At 43.1% G+C, this 17,304-nt stretch overlaps 1 protein-coding gene across 5 annotated transcripts; it reads left to right on the top strand.

Annotated features, from left to right (window-relative positions):
- The first annotated feature begins 254 nt into the window (after positions 1-254).
- mical1 (microtubule associated monooxygenase, calponin and LIM domain containing 1) lies at positions 255-17,225 on the top strand. 5 transcript variants are annotated; one of them, XM_061264107.1, is made up of 24 exons: positions 265-502; positions 4,293-4,570; positions 4,983-5,190; positions 6,541-6,648; positions 6,723-6,818; positions 6,920-7,075; positions 7,582-7,682; positions 7,786-8,043; positions 8,290-8,405; positions 8,680-8,806; positions 9,162-9,240; positions 9,320-9,467; positions 9,531-9,721; positions 10,914-11,026; positions 11,209-11,274; positions 12,022-12,292; positions 13,089-13,153; positions 13,667-14,345; positions 14,845-14,951; positions 15,018-15,131; positions 15,442-15,535; positions 15,903-15,996; positions 16,368-16,441; positions 16,631-17,225. In XM_061264107.1, exons 2-24 carry the CDS (start codon positions 4,313-4,315, stop codon positions 16,819-16,821), a joined length of 3,714 nt encoding a protein of 1,237 aa, XP_061120091.1. In that variant the 5' UTR covers positions 265-502; positions 4,293-4,312; the 3' UTR covers positions 16,822-17,225. The 5 variants fall into 5 exon arrangements, 4 of the variants coding, with proteins under 4 accessions (XP_061120080.1, XP_061120091.1, XP_061120072.1 ...); XM_061264096.1 differs by having other exon boundaries at positions 255-337; positions 14,845-15,131; XM_061264088.1 differs by having other exon boundaries at positions 14,845-15,131.
- The last annotated feature ends 79 nt before the right edge of the window (positions 17,226-17,304 follow it).

Genomic DNA, 17,304 nt, shown 5'->3' with positions numbered 1-17,304 from the left:
AGGAAATAAAAAACAATAAAAACTGTCAGAATATTTATTATCATTTATAAAACGGTTTTGTTGGTTTAATTATTTTTATTTTTCATTATTACTATTTATATTATTTAAAAATTTGTTTTTTTTTTCTTTAGCCATTTTTTGGAACAAGTAGCATGAGCAAACGATTCAAGTAAGGATTTTAGCGCTCATGAGCACATCATCACGCGGTGATCGTGTGACGTCAACTTATCTTTAGGATCTTTGAACGCACTAGGGTGCGCACCTCCCACAAACTCCCCGGAAGTGATCAATAGGCGACGCGCATAAGCGCGAGTTGCTACGAGAGCCCACCACGCAGGTGAGCTCCTCTCGTATTTTCGTCACTTGTCAGCAAAGAGAAAGCAACTCGCACGCAAATGCAAAACAAACAAAGCATGTACGGGACCAGCAGGATTTAGTTGCACGGACGCAGAAGCGCTTTTTCTTTTCTCCAGCTTTCCGTGAGCAGCCACGCGAGAAGGAAGTAAGTTGATGCGCTTATTATAATGTTTTGCGGCCCATTTGTGGATGTGTCGCTACTTTATCGTTTGCTCTCTCATCCGCGTTGGGTGATCTAATTAAGTAAGCGTTGTGGTGTCAAGTGAGGTTTCCTGTCGTGTTGTTCGCTCAAGTCCTCAAATGAATGACTTGATTGGAACTTTTAAAAAAGGTTACTTGAATCCAGTAACAAGAGCTCCGCGTTGCTTCGTATAATGGATGTCTGTAAAGTATTGTTGTCAAACTCCAGATTTCAGATTAAGCCCGGCACAGCTCTTTTGCGTAAGCGCATCTTAATGATCTTAGTGACCATCCGTCTCCCCCCCCCCCCCCCCCCCCCCCCATATTTCCTTGACTTGGTACAGATCTTACAAATCTTTTTTGTTATCCAGCCTTTGAACATAAAGTGTACGAAGTCATTTTCACAATTCATTCATAAATGTACTTCTAAAACATATGTGTCAATGTCTCTCCCATGCTGTATAAACCATGTTGAAAATCCTAACTTCAAAAAGTTATTACAAGATTTCAAGCACAATAGTAAAGGCAATTATTTGTAATCGCATTAGAGCCATACAACAATTCCGACATGTTCACAAATTTATGCAATGCTCAGAAATATCACCTGCTTGCTGTTGTGTGCAAATGCATTCTAGCTCAAAGATGCTTTTGCTGTATTGCAACAATTTATTGTGGCTCCCTCCGGTGCCGTTAACGGAAAAGACGGCCTGCGCGACATTCAGTGCAAAGACTGCTTGTAAAAGAAGTGCACAGATAAAAATAGCGTTCTGCTGCCAAACAGGTCATCAGACCACTGTGAGTTGCTTATGCAGGAACAACACATTGTGTTTATTGTAAGCTCCGAAGATGACACCTCTGTCAATCCAACAAGCAACCGTGGAAATCTGTTGTGGCCTGATAAGACTCAAGAGGCCTATTTGATGGCACGCTTAACTACAATTTGCTGTGTAACGGCCCCAACTTCCACATTTTTTGCATCTATGCAATGACTTTGCCCAATAAAGATGGAGGAAGCAACTGTAGCACATTTGATGCACAGTCCAGTGTGAATGTTTGCTTGTCTATGTGGGCCCTGCAATTGGCTGGAGACCAATCCAGGGTATGGATTTGGTTATTTCCTCCCCACTGAAGACCCAGGTGCCAAACACACAGTCCACTGTTGGTTTTAAAAAAATAAAATAAAAAAATAAAAATAGAGCTCAGGTGGTTGAAAAGCCTTGCCTGTCTTTCTCCCTTGGTAATAAGCCTCATACTGGGCTGCAGCCAGCAGACGTCATGGCAAAGTGGGTCAAAGCAACAACTTTTAGGAATAACTGCATGGCTTCTCATACTCGTAGTACACAAGCAGTCAAAATGCTGCTATAGAAGGGTTTATTCATCCTTTGCGACTATATTTGGAAACATCACTTTGCATGGGGATGTGATCTTTGTATTTTTAGCGTGGAACTAAAAAGAGGATGTTTGTATATTCCTGAGGAGTTAGAAATAGATGAAAAAGCATGTGGTGATCATTTAGAAGTATTTTTAGCTTTTGGCAGGCTTTTAAATAAAACAGCCGTCTTCCCACTTTAATGAATAGAGATAGGGCAAAGGTGGCTAGCATTTAGTTTTGTACAATGTGGCAACTGGTTTACTGTTCCAGACAGTCCAAAGTGCTTTGCAGCAAGGAAACCAGGTGCATGTTTATGGGGACTTGTATGTTGAATCACAGATAGGGACAGATTGGGAAGGCGCCATAAAGGGAAACTGTGCCCTTGCCAGCATCCATGACGGGAAGGGTTGCAGAGCGTTTTCTTTTTTCTAAGAGTAGGTACACGAGGCACACATTTGACAATCACAGATTCAATCAAATTAATATCACAAGGGCAATGAAATAGAGAAGCACCAAAGTCCTGTTCTGTAATCTTGTTTAATAAGATGTACTTTATGGATATCCAAATTGAACACAGCTTGGGTCAGATGTCGTATACCACACTTGTCCTCTTTTTGTAACCACCATCTTTTTTTGTCAACTAAATTGAACAATAGTTGAACTAACTTGGTTTCCTTAACTTATAAAATATGAAGTCTATAGTTAAAGAACATCTTGCTAGTTTCATTTTAAATCTATTGTTGTGGTCCTTCGAGCCAAAAAGATCAAAATTTTGAGGAAGACAAAAAATGAAGACATCACTGCACAACCCAATCGTTTTAAACCTAAAAAAAAATCTCATTTTGCCATTTATATTTAATTAAAATGACAGTTTTGTTGTATAAACTACTAAAAATTCCAATTGAACTTTTATCTAAAGCATGTATTCAAATGAAAACACTCTAATTTTACTCAAGTGCTGTAAATTTCTGTGGTAACAGTTCTAACAGCCCTCTGAGGGAAACTGTAACTACAATAAGCAATTTGATACCTCTGCCCGAGCTGACTTAGGGGCGAGAAGCATGGCACACCCTGGAATGGTCCTCATCCAATCACAAGTGTGCACAATTCAAACTGAAATCAACAAGTTTCAGCACATAACAGCTGGCTGGATTATTTGACTGCTTGTTGTATTCCTGATATGTCCTAAAACACGGCAATGCAGCAGCGTAAATGTTCATTCAGCCTTCATGCAGTGTAATTGTGCCAATCGGGTGCAGGTGGAAGCCAGCGGGAGCAGCAGAGTTGAGGTTACAGTACCTTCCGGAACCGTTGCCATGGTTACTTGGCAGAGATATCACTTCATAACACGTACGGCAGGTTCGGCGTAGTGCAGATCAAGCCACTGACACGTCTCATTGTTTGACTGCAATATTTACTGTTAAGATTAGCATGTGCTGCAAACACCTTAAGACAACAATGTGAAGGAAGGCATTGTTCCAAATCTGACTTTTTGCTCGTTGATTTCCACTTACAGTAATATTGCAACTTTATCTTATTTTTTTTTTTTTTCCTTGTTTGTGTGGGACTAATTCCATGCTTGTACCACTCGGACTATGTTTTCTCAATATAGTACCGTATTTTTCGGACTATAAGGCGCACCGGACTATAAGGCGCACCTTCAATGAATGGCCCATTTTAAAACTTAATCCTTATATAAAGCGCACCGGACTATAAGGCATTAATGCATCATGTCAGATTTTTTATCCAAATCAAATCATTCTCCATTTTATCTTTTTTATTTCAACTTCAGATGCAACAAATGACTTTATAATCACAAAATAATGATCCATAGTCTTTTTGATTCATGATTAATAGTCTTCAGCAGGCCACTTATGCTTGATTTCATGACACAATGCTTCGGGCCAGTTTGAATTTAGGAATTTAGTCCATATATAAGGCGCACTGGACTATAAGGCGCACTGTCGGCTTTTGAGAAGATTTTAGGTTTTTAGGTGCGCCTTATAGTCCGGAAAATACGGTAATAGTAATGTAGAAAGATCTGTGATCATATGGAAAACGTTACACACGTCGTGACTGAAACCAACAACAACTTGTCACCTGAGGCTATACGCAAGCATCACTCTAAAACACCGTCGTGAAGTTCCCAAAACAACAACGTGGAGGAAGTTGTTAATGAGTCAGCCAACGGGCGCGCTGTTTAATCATCAGGCCTATCATTAGGAGCGCCGAGTGAATGGGGGACTTCCCATCACGCAGAAGCTGGGAAGACTTAGATGGAGCCTATAAAAACTAAACAGCGACCAGCAACTAGGTCTTTTGATCATTAACGTCTGAAGGTAGGAAGGAAGTCATCCAAGCTAAAGTTGAATCTGTTTTTCAGAGTGGCGGCTCTCGTCCACCATGGCAAGCCAGGAACCCGTCAATCCTTCGCACGCGGCCTTTGACCGCTTCATCCAAGCGCAGGACTGCAAAGATGTCCAGCGGCATTTCAACGAGCTCTGCCAGCAACTGGACATCAATTTGAAGGATTTCCGGAGTTTCTACAGCAAGCTGAAAGAAAGGCTCAACTATTGGCGGGCCAAAGCCGTGTGGGCTAAACTGGACAAGAGGGCGGCTCACCCGGACTACCAGCAAAGGAAAGCGTGCACCAAAAACAAGGTATTGCCAAGATGAAATGACACTATTCACCGTTCCGAAGCAACTGTGAGATAATTGTCACACATTGAAGACTCTTAGGTACAATGAGCAAACCCCGCTGCTTCACAAATAAAAAAAAATCCTCTAGTGTTCAAAGGTGGAACATTCTTCATTTTATTTTATATGTAAGGCAGTTGAGAAAAAACTCACTTTTGCCATGCCAAACTAGAGAATCCCCACAGATATTTCTGAATGGGTCTACTGAACTTATTTTGAACAATATTTCCAAATGAATTATTTTCCTGACTGTGCAAGACCCCGTTTGCGACCAGTTTTGAAAAGCTTAGGCTCATGGTTAAGATCTGGTTAGATTTTCGGTTTGTGTTTGGCCTGACTGTCCTGGTCTGTGCGTGTATTTGTTCCTCCCGTGCAGTGTCTGATCCTGGGCGCCGGGCCGTGCGGGCTGAGGACGGCCATCGAACTGTCGCTGCTTGGGGCTCAGGTGGTGGTGCTGGAGAAGCGAGATACTTTCTCCAGGAATAATGTCCTCCATCTGTGGCCCTTCACAATCTGTGACCTCCGCAACCTCGGCGCCAAGAAGTTCTACGGAAAATTCTGCACCGGCTCGCTGGATCACATCAGTGAGTGATGGCTGACATGCATAAGTAGGGGAATGGTTGCAATTGTTCCAATCAGGGACACGTTAGGAACCACCAGATTCATTTATTTTTGCAAAGCCTGCTTTGTGGTTAACTCATTCAAGGTTCAGCGTGATAATCTATATTTGATTTGTTTGTGGTAATTTTTTTTAACTGGTAGCTCAACGCCAAGGCAGCTCATTACTAATGCACTCTGGGACAACAAACTTTACTTTGAGTAAATTGTAACATTTATAAAATTGTAAATACCATGTACTTGAATGCATAAAATTAGGGCGGTGCTCAAAATATTGATACCTAGATGCATATCAATAGGAATAAAAAAAAGTTACCATATTGATATTTTAGTTCTGAGTATTGCTACTCCTCTCTGATGCTAGGAGACACAGCGGTGCCAGCGTCTCACAACAAACAATTGGCCACATAGTTAGTCCAGCCACATTCGAAGAACAAGTGTTGGAAGCAAAGCAAGTAACTGATCATCCAGCTCCACTTGGCAACCAAGCTTGTGCTACAAGCTGCTTTCACAGCTACCGACCCAAACATCTTCTACGGTTACAGATCAATCCACTGAAAAAGTGTCTCTCCTGAAGAAACCCTGACTTGGCTGAATCGAGCCCAATAGTTGTTCACCCTTTACAAAAACCCGGACGCCAGAAACTCCCTTTAACAATAAGGAAGTGGAAACAAACGGCAGACACACCTGTCAGGCTGATGAATTCCAAGAAGGTGAAAAGGGTTAGAAGGTCCGCTGTCGCTAGTGCACAATGGCATCTTTAGGAGACTTTTTGGTCTTATAAAGGTGCACACGGTGGTGAATTTTAAGTCCTATATTATACAGAACAACAGAAGTTGTGTTGGAGTCTCTATCATGGCCTTTATTTCGTTTTGATACATTTCAACCCTCGTATCTGAGATTACGTCATGCATTTGCGTTTTGTGTTGCACAGGCGTTTCCTGTGCCATTTATTGTGTAGAACTAGTTTGCAGAGCAGTTTCAACACCCCAGGTCAAAAGAGCTCAACGTTAGATACAAATGTCAACACATTTATGGACAGTTTTTTAAGAATTAAAAAAACAAAAAAAAACATGAGATGAGAATACATGATTTACCCCACCCCGCCCCCATCTTCTTTTGTTTTGCCATCAGTGTAGAAACTAAACAATACAATGCGGGCAAAACCACAAGCTGTGTCAATTGAATTTCAGTATATGCCACAGATTGCCCCGAAATGGACAGTGGGCCGCATATGGCCCTGGGGCCGTAGTTTGGCAACACCTGATCTAACTCAACAAGATGGTTAAGAATGAATTCATCTTTTTGTGTTTTAGGTATTCGTCAGCTGCAGTTAATTCTTTTAAAAGTGTCGCTTCTCCTTGGGGTGGAGGTTCACACCGGAGTGGAGTACCTGGGTCTGTGTGAGCCCTCAGGAGAGAAAGGTACCATTCACACTTTTTGGGGGGGACACATCATCTGCTGTGCTTGAGGCACTGCTGTTTTTTGTATTTGACAGGTTGGACGGCCAAAGTGCTCCCTGAGACTCATCCCGCTTCAGCCTTCCAGTTTGATGTTTTCATTTCTGCCGGCGGAGGCAGGTTCGTCCCCGAGGGTGAGACGAACGACACCCTGCCGTAGCAAAGGGGGGGCTGCAAGGTGACATCCTCGTTATCGTCATAACCCCCGTTCGATGTGTCGCTCCCGTTTTGCTAGGTTTCAAACACAAGGAACTGAGAGGCAAGCTAGCCATCGGCATCACGGTCAACTTCATCAACAAGAACACGACGGCCGAGGCTCAAGTGGCCGAGATTAGCGGCGTGGCCCGCATCTACAACCAGAAGTTCTTCCAGGACCTGCTGAACGAGACTGGTACGAGTCCACATGTGAGCAGATGACAGTGCTGCGACAATTATGGAAAAAATAATTAACGTGATCATTGTTAATTGTATTGACATGATTATTGATAGACACAATTATTCATTAATTTAAAAACTCAACTTTAATCATTAAGGCATCTTAAGATTTAGCAAACTTCACATTACTAAGCTCTTAGGGACCCAAAATGGTCTCTGTTAAAATGATGAATGTATCATTTTCTTTGACTACCTCAGATCTTTTCAGATTTAATCTCCAGATTAATGATAGATAAAAATTTGTAGGGAGTTTTTAATGCCCTCTTATTATTTAAAAAAAACTTTTTTTTACTTTCACCACAGATCTTTATATCAATTTTAATATTGCAATAGATTAAAAAATATTTTTTTCTTAACAGTTTTTATGCAATTTGTTGAGCAATCTTCAAACCCCTTAAAACCTGACAGCCACATTCTCTTAGTACCTTTCTCTCTTTCACTTCATGGAATCCTACTGTCCAGGTATTGATTTGGAGAACATCGTATATTACAAAGACGACACCCACTACTTTGTCATGACTGCCAAAAAGATGAGCTTGCTGAAGAAGGGCGTCATCAAGCAGGTGCGAACAACACGTCTTTGTCGCAAAATGGAACCGTGATTTTTCCGGACGCCAACTGACACAAATGTGAGACATGGCCAACGTCCTCTAACTTGTCATCCAGGACTTCAACGAAGCAGAGGATTTGCTGGCGCCGGCCAACATTGATCAAGAGGCGTTGTGCCGCTACGCCCACGCCGCCGCCTACTTCTCCACGGGCGGCCGACTGCCCGAGCTGCAGTTTGCTCAGAACCATGCCCGCCAGCCGGACGTGGCCGTCTTTGACTTCACGTGCATGCAACGGGCCGAGAACGCCTCGCAAGTCAGGGAGCGCAGAGGCAGCAGGCTGTTGATGGCTCTCGTCGGAGATTGCCTGGTGGAGGTGAGTGCGCCTTTGCTCAATTCACCTCAACTCACTTCTCAACAAACAGTGCTTTATATCAGCGTTTTGTTGTGGAGCGTCTCTGTCGGAGTTGAAGCAATCATTGCAGGGTGTTGCTCAGTTTGCCTCTCAAGCTAAATCTGATGGGATCAATTCACCAAAGCATTCCAATCTAATTAAAAGTGGGCCGGTGTTGATGTGTGTCATATGTAGTTGCATCTCATTTGTTTGCATTGTCCTCGCCAGCCGTTTTGGCCTCTCGGGACAGGCATCGCTCGGGGATTTTTGGCAGCTTTTGACACGGCGTGGATGGTGAGGAGTTGGGGTGCGGGGACGCCTCTTCTCAAGGTCCTCGCTGAGCGGTGAGTTGGAGGTCAAAGTGCACGAAACGTTATTGAATTTGTGATTATATGACATCCAGGACCTTTTAAGAAGACCTTATTGGCCTCTCCATTGTCATACGTACTTTTTTTTAATGACAAAAGCTGATTGCTTTGACTACACCCCTCATTTCGAACATCGCAACTTCTTGTACGTGTCATACACGTATTCTTCTGAATGTGGGACAAAGTTAGTGTTGCATCACTGCAGATGCACTCTGTCACATTTTACAAATCTCCTCTCTGCAATGTGTAGAGAAAGCATCTACCAGGCCCTGTCCCAGACCACACCAGAGAACACCAGCAAAAACTACGCCGCTTACAGCATCGACCCCAAAACGCGTTATGTCAGAGTCAACCTCACCTCCATCCAGACCAGCCAGGTCAGTCACATCATCTCTTTTTTTTTTCTTTTCTTTTTCTTCTGAGATCACTCCCTTTCATCACAACCTGAGGTGATAACCTGATGGAAAAAATAGTTGTTAAAAAAAAGTATTCAAAATCTTTCTGTAAATTATAAATTGAAGAAACTGCAGAATTGTTCTTTGGAGCTTTTTAATGGGGTGGCAAGGTGCGGTGTATTATTAAAATGTGCCGCAATTTAGTCTTTTTTTTTTTTTTTTTTTTTTTAAATCCATAAATTAGCTTTCTTTGGATACTTGAATTTTCACTGAATTATCAGTTTCTCTGATTTTCCTTTAGAGCTCTGCTTTCTCATCCAGTTCTCTCTCTTTTTAGGTGCAGCACCTTTACGTCGTTGATAAATCCAATTCGTCAAGCAAGAAACAGAATAACAGACTGTCATACACCCGTCAGGGTGGGTACCACATTACTATAAAGATAATTTGACTTGAAATTCTTTCAAAGGCTGATTAATTGTCCTTTGTGGCTTCTAGATTCTTTCAGTGGGTTTGACGAGTTGTTAAAATGGTGCCAGAAGAACACTGTAGGTTACAGAGATGTGGATGTGAAAGACTTTACCAACTCGTGGAGGTCCGGGCTGGCTTTGTGCGCGTTGATCCACCACTTCCGTCCTCAGCTCATGTGAGTCATTCTCTGGAAACCGTGGAGTCGAGCGTGAGCGTGAGCGTGCGTCTTCTTTTGCAGTGATATGAGGTCCTTGAAAGCGTCGGCTTGCATTCACAATCACCAAGTGGCCTTCGACATCTTGGAGAAGGAGTTCGGCATCCCGCCTGTCATGTCGCCCGCTGACTTTGCCAACGACGGGCAAATAGACAGACTGTCCTTGGTCCTCTACCTGACGCAGATCAAAAATGCCTTCACTGTTCTCTCACCAGGTAAGCAATTATGGATACACATCTCAGTCTGTTGACACAATGGCAAAGTATAAATTGAGTCGTTCGGATCAGCAGGATTTTTACAGCTACTCAAATATGCATCAATGTGTTCTTCATGAAGCTACAATTTGAAATACTATAAACTCATTTTTATTTTTTAAATTGAGCGGACAGCTTAGGTGTATTTGCACAAAATGTCAGCTCCATATCACCTAAGTAGAATTTCATCGGCGAGGAAATCGATGGTATCGATGTCACTCAGACACAATTTTATTGTAAGCCTTATCTGAAGAAAGTGATCAAAAATGCAGGAAGTGAACGCTTCCATTAAATAAGTCATGTAAAAGCTGCTGCTTGAGCTCGCCAACATTTGTGGTCACAGCAGCATCTCCCCTTACGTAACTCTCTCACTAACACACTCTTCAAAGGCTCAGACGCTTGCGTCCTCCCACTGAAATGTGCATCGTAGGGACACTGTCTCTTTAAGAGCTGATTACCCATGGTTCATTGAGCGCAAGTGTTCTGCTGCTGCTGCTGCTGCCGCTGCTGCCCTCCTCAGCGCAGCATTTGCCGTGGAGCTCTTTTGTCAGGCTCTGATGGGATGAGTCTGTGCTGAACCAGGACTTTTCCCCCCCCACACTGCCCGCGGATGAATTTTCACAACGTGAACAATGTGCGTTTCAAGTGTTCCGGCTGTGACTGAACCCAAGTGGGTGCGCTGCTCACCCTCCCTCTGCGATGCTCCACTCAAGATGGGCTGATCATGCAACGGGCAGCCGTCATTTACCGGTAACCTCGTCTGAGTGCGGCGAGAGAGTTTTGATGTTCTGGAGGACCACAGAGAGGCTGCAGTCGAGACGAGCTGGCTGTGTGTGACATCGTGACAAGAACGTTGACAGCCAGCAGAACGTTTAGTGCCGTGCCTCTGCGTAGAACGGTTCATATTAATGCTGCGCTGATGAACTGCTGAGAATGCTTTAATTAGAATTTGAATGTTGGTATTCGTAATCGAGCTAATTTGCAAAAAAAACATGCAGACAGACAAAATAACATTTCTCACAGTTTCATCTGCATGAACAAAGTTTGTTGTGCTGATGAGCTGTCAGTGCAGTGCTGCAACATTTGAATGTGTTGTGAAACGTAATGCTTGCTTGCCTAACATGTTCCTGTTGTGCTTCTTCCTCTCTTTCAGCTCCAGAGCCCAAAGGCTTCTTGACGCCGTCCAAGCCTTTGACACTCTCCCAGACGCACTCGGCTGTCTTCTTCCTCAGCAAGCTTAAGCATAACTCTCTGCAAAGACGCAAGGTACCCACCCGCACGCGCACACCCACTTACCATCTTAACTTGATGAAATGTGACGGCCCGTCGCTTGTCTGGCGTCTTGACCTGACTTCTTGATTATGTCTGCTGAGCATTTCAGGGCAATGTGGTTTTAATTATTCATGTAAATAGCGTATCGAGTCACAAGAGTCGATTTTCGTCCGCAGGAGAAACTGGCAGCCGAGAAGGAACAAACAAAAGAAAACAATACAAAGATGGGAGAGGAGGACTGTGTAAGTTTTGATTCACTAAATCACATTTCTGAGAGCTACAAGCAGAATTATATTTTCACATGCCTCAAACCTCAGTGACAAAAAAAACAACTGACGAGTATTATTTTTCCTTTTTTTTTTGCTTTTTTACAACCACAAGAATGTTTTGAAGCGCATCCATGGCTCTACCATAATGATGTTCTGCATTGGTGGCCAACTCGAGGCTTGTGGGCCATATCTGATATCTGATCATTTTTTTGTGGGGGCCTACCATCACTTATTCCCCTGATTTTCGTTCAAAAGAAGTTATCTGGCTAAGAATTTGAAGAAGCAAAATGCAGGGGCAATCATGTGAAGCAAATTTCAAAGACTTGACATTGCAATTTCCTGAAAAGAAAGGGTTTTAAATTTTTAGCAACTGCTCTCTTTGTTGTTTTTTTTGGGGGGGGTTCTTTTAACCGTTTTTCTTTTTTTTTCTTGGTTACTACTTCTGCATTCCTGTAGAGCCAGTCCCTCCTTGCACATTTTGTTTTTTGTGTGAACTTAAGTGAAAGATGAACCATTTGGATTTCAGTATATTTTCTGTCTTGAAATTATGGAAAATGTCACTAAACCATTTATTTATGGTATACCTTTACTCCTGTAGCAATCTAAGTACAGTAGTCCATGATTTCACAATGAGAACTATAAACTTGAGGCAATTCTAACTAATAGTGCCCCGGCTAATAATAATAACTACAATGATTATAATTATCATTTTACATATAGGCAACTTTGAGGACACTTCGGATCCGTCACTCCACATCCCAGGCGGCACCCTTGAGCTCCCCTGATCTCAGTCCGCCTCCAGCACTTGTTGAGCCTGAGCCCGCTTGCATGTCGCAGGCCAACAGCGAGGCGTGCTACTTCTGCAGCGGCCGGGTCTACGTGCTGGAGCGCATCAGTGCAGAGGGCAAGTTCTTCCATCGTGGTTGCTTCACATGCCACCAATGCGGCGTCACGCTGCGACTCGGAGACTACGCCTTCCATCAGGACACAGGTACTTTTTGGCAGCTTGCGAAAGCCTGTTGTAAACTGTTGACTGACTGAAAGATGAGTAGGCATTCCAGGAAATGTTGGACATTTTCTGTTATAGGGACCATGCCCTCCCCCCTCAGAAATACCTCTCCTGCCACTTTAATAACATCGTAATGGATTAAAACATGTTTGCAACACGTGGCACATGTATTCGAGCACCCCAAAATTGCAAGATTTCCATAATCTTTTACTATAATTACTTTTTCTGCAATGACGGTGTCTGACCAGTGAGAGGCAGTGTACAGGAAGTCAGTAGTGACTGACATGCAATTAACAATAGTACAAATTTTCATAGCCGCCGTAATGTGGACACTAGAAACAATTATATATATATTGTATTTTGTTAAATTCTATATTGTTCATTGCTTAAACATTGCTCACTATTGTATTTACTGTGCATATGACAAATTAGCATGGTGAAACTTGAAACAAGCAACTCGTTAAGATATGAATTCAAAAGAAAAAAGCCAATTTTTTCCCATGACCAAAGAAAATTAAAAAGCACATTATAGGTAACTCTGGAGGAAGGTTGTCAATTTATGGGTTAGTAATACTTGAATCCAACCTACTGTTATTTACTTGCTAGCCTGAAACAATAAGCTGAGAGCTTTACTTCTGCCTTTTGTTTGTTGTTGTCTGTTGCTGCTTGATTTTCAGTGGCTCAAATTAAATGAAATAAACTCAAATTAAGACAAGAGAACAGATACAGAGACTCAAGACTCTGTGCCTGCTTATTTCATGTGTGTCATCCCCCTCAGGGAGATTTTACTGCGAGCTTCACGCTGAAGAGCTGGAAGACCCAGCGGGAATGTTGTCTCGTAAGGTGCGTCACACAACCCATCAGATGCAAAGTGCTCTTGTTTTTCTTTCTACCGCATCCGATCCACACAATGCTTTTATCGGAATTTCCCCAGTCAGACGCAAACTGCATCGCCAGCTAATAGCTGAACTTTGTCTTGTGTAATAACAACTAATTAGGAAAGGTTACATTGATCTTGCTTAATTTTCCACATGAAAGACCTGTGATTATTTCATCAGAAAATAAAAATGTCTATGTACATGTTTGCAATAATATTGATATTGCTGTATTTTACAACTGTATTGCTGCATTTGCTTAAAAACTACACATAAAAGCAAAGAGACCAGGCAAAGCCTTGCCAACTTAATGCTAATGAGCTAGTGTTTGCCCTTTTTAACCAATAGACTGACCACAAATGGTACAGCAGTAACATGTAGACAGACATTAAAACAGCATCTAGTGTTTATTTATCATCTTCATTTTATTTTGCATTGTGCACAGTCTGAAATATCTTTTCAATGTCTTTTGTCCTCTTAGGACAGTATAGGAAATGAACAAAACAGCCTTTCCAGCGAAGGTTGCACGCCATCCCCATCTGATGACGATGACGAGCCCACGCTAAGATCGCTACCTTCTGTCGAAGAAGAAACCGCAAACGATGCCGAGCGGCGAGTTGATCAGACAGACAGACACCCCCCTCTCCCCAAGCCCCGTCTCTCTCGGCAGTCCAGCCCCCAGCCCTCTCCCGTGGTGAAGCCTCGCACGATGCATCTTTTCATTCCCGCAAGTCCGAAAAACATTCCACCTCCGAAAGCCGTGCGAGAGACACCCGAGGTCGCTCTCGACTCGCGGCCCAAGCAGTCACTCCGTAAACTTAAGTTGAGCGATGAGGAGAAGGATCAGCTGGTCAACCTCCTGACCTTCACCGCCGACTCGGACTCAGAGACCCCCGGTGGCTCTTCGTCCGGCTCCTCGTCCTCGGCGACGGCACGAGGCACAAGTCCTCCTAAGGCGGAGGACGGACCAGAGGAGGAGGGCTACTGGAGCGGCAGTACGGCCGGTCACATTCGCGAAAAGAGGAACAGACGCTGCTTCCGGAGGAAAGAGATGCCCGCCGGGCAACCCAAAGTACGATCCAAGTTCTCCCCCTGGAATCTTTCCTCGCCCAGGATCGGCAGAGACACGCGACTCAGCGTTCATCAGCCTGGGAAAGTGGGTGAGTAAAGGTTGTTTACAGCCAATTGCTTCATTGAACAAATGGTGTGCAAAGATTATGCCTGTCCCTCACGTGCCTGCTAATTACTTGAATGACTTTTGGGATAAACGGTAAAATCATTTATTCTAAAAATGTTCGATAGCCACCACCCCTAAAAATGCTAACAACTTCCCGACTCGATTCGATTTTGATTCTTTTAGGTTCCAATTTGATTCGATGTTGATTTAAATGCTTGTCTTTAAATGTCTTGATTCAGAAATCATTCAAGAAATCGTAACACACAAAATAATTTGTATTTTTAGATGTTTTATTAATTTAAATTTTCAAATAGACAAAAAAGTTACACGATAACTCATTAATGCATATGGAGTACAAACGTAATAATGAATAACAATTTTGTATAAACTAAAAAAAATAAAGACTTTTGGAAAAAAGTAAAAATGTATGGAACGCTATAGGCTGGCAAGCAAACCTTTGTCTGGTTCTTTTTTCTCCACAGAAACAACCTTTAGACACATTCACGGGGACTCCGAAGAAGGCGTTGACGGAGATGAGGACGATGACGATGATATGTTGGACCAGGACATCGACTCATTGGACGGGAAGGCAAGCAGAAACTTTGAATTGCCGAGCTCAGCGCAGCACCGCGCACTCACCGTGATGACTTTGCAGTTTCAGATGTTACCGGCCAACCCGGTGGAGGCGGAGAAGTTGGAAGTGATGAAGATGAGGACGCTGGAGCGGCGAGCCAAGATGAGCGAGTTACAACGACTCCGACAAGCGCAGGTGTGTATGACACCCGTCTGTCATGTTCTAGTTTATTTTGTTGTTGTTGTTGTTGGACTTGATGATTAATGAAATGAAAGATATTTTTAAAGAAGTCTCCTCATTCTGTTAGATTGGGTGCTTTTGTTGTTGTAGAACACAATATCGTGTGCATTTTGAAGGCTCATACAAAATGCGCTGGCAAGGAGGTGAACTACTATTTTGATTTGTATTTCACTTTTACTCTACAGTGCATTTGAATTGACTCATCATTGTCCTTTATTTTTCTAGCATATTGTCACAACATTTTTTTTTTCCTCTTTCTTGGTAGTCAATCCAGAGAAGGCTGGAAGAGATCGAGGTGACCTTCCGGGATTTGGAGGAGAAGGGCGTGGCGCTTGAGCAAAGTATAAGAGGAGAACCCCGTAAGAACCCAGCACCACCATTTTGTTTTCATTGTTATGCACGTTCGAGACACTAAAGTATATTTCCCACCTATTGCTGGTGGACTTGACTCCCTCGATAAAAGGGTTTGCTTGCAGTTACTGTGGTTCTCAACTGAAAGTTCTCGCCCTGGGATTCAAAAGTTGCGGCCTACTTTTATAAAAGCAAAGAACAGTAAAGAAAATGCATTCTTCCGAAAAAGCCTCAAATAAGACTAGTCTGACGTGGGTTTCACAGCCAATATTTTACTATTCAGTTCTGCTCCTAGTTACTCATTAGAGCTGGTAGTAACCTCAATCAGCGCGTCATCTTTATTCACTGATCCAAAATCTGCTTTTACACTTGTAGAGATCGATAGTTCCCCCGACATGATCGAGCATTGGATCCAGCTGGTCCATGAGAAGAACGCCTTGGTCTCAGAGGAGTCTGACCTCATGGTGGCGTAAGTGTGCATTTTAGCTCATGGCTGTTGTTGTGCCCATTGTTCTCCCACGCAGACTCAGACCACAGAGTCATTGTGTAGGAACATTTTTAAGATATATGGAATAGTCTGACGTTTGTGGACAAAAAAGGCGAAAGTATCTAAGAAAGATTCGCCTCCTTTGCTAAGTGCTAGTGTGTTGTTGTTGTTGTTTTTTATTGTATGAGGAGTCATTTGCTGAATGTGTTAAGTGCCTTCACATCATTTATGTAGCCTTAATTAGCACTACCGTCAGTCAATGACATTAAAGTGACTTGACTTAACTGGATCATGCCTGGAGTGGGGAGCATTCCATATGCAATGTTTAGCTGCAATGTTGCTTTTTATCTCAGATCGCGACAACTGGAGCTTGAAGATAAACAGAGCATGCTGGAATTGGAGCTCAGGAAATACATCGACATGAGCGGTGCGTGCATACGTTGATGATTTATTTAGATCTGCAAACCGGGTCAAACTCAAGGCCTGCGGACTTGATATGTGGTGTCATCATTTATTGTTGATTATATCCAGCTTGCCAAAATAATTCTGTGAGTTCCGACTGAAACTATATTTCGCTGATGTGTGACTTGTCTATTGGCTTCCTTCCGTGTGTCAGACAAGACAGCCGAGCAGCAGGCGGAGGAGGATCGCGTCCTGCAGCAGATGATCGAGGTGGTGGACATGCGAGACTCGCTGGTGTCCTTCCTGGAGGAAAAAAGGCTGAAGGAAATCCAAGAGGAGCAGGTTCTCTCAGTCATGGAGGCCAAACGCCATTCCAAGACGGGAGCTCAGGTTCACTGGCAGTAACAAAAAGAAAAAGAAGAAGAAGGGAAAAACACTCTTTGGGCGTGCTCACACTTGAAACACAAATGCTGCAAAGCCAAAGATTTCACACTGACGAGCTGAATGAAGAAGCTTCCCTCCATGGGGAGACATCAGCTGAGAGATGATGATGATGATGATGCACAAACGGCGGATAATCATCGCCCAGCGAGGGACCTGTCCTGGATTTGTCTGGTAAACAGGATGTCTCGACAAAGCAGCATGAAATGACAGCCTTGCAGATGAAAGATGTTGAGCCGGATGGAGGCTTTGAAAAGGTTCACATTGCGTTTGCTTCTTGTTCACTCATTGAGTCAGAAATTATCCACACGCTCTCTTTGGTACTTCTCAATCTAGTCAATAAAGCTTATGGTACGGTGAACCTCAAAGGTTTTGCAATCAGCCGATCGGATTTATTCTCTCGCTATCACATTGCAATGCCGATTGGTCAGATGTTTTCCGCAAGTT

Source organism: Syngnathus typhle, linkage group LG2, assembly GCF_033458585.1.
Source record: "Syngnathus typhle isolate RoL2023-S1 ecotype Sweden linkage group LG2, RoL_Styp_1.0, whole genome shotgun sequence".
NCBI classification, from domain to species: Eukaryota; Metazoa; Chordata; class Actinopteri; order Syngnathiformes; family Syngnathidae; genus Syngnathus; species Syngnathus typhle.
Note: the sequence above shows the minus strand (reverse complement) of the source record. Positions and strands in the feature narration are given on the sequence as shown.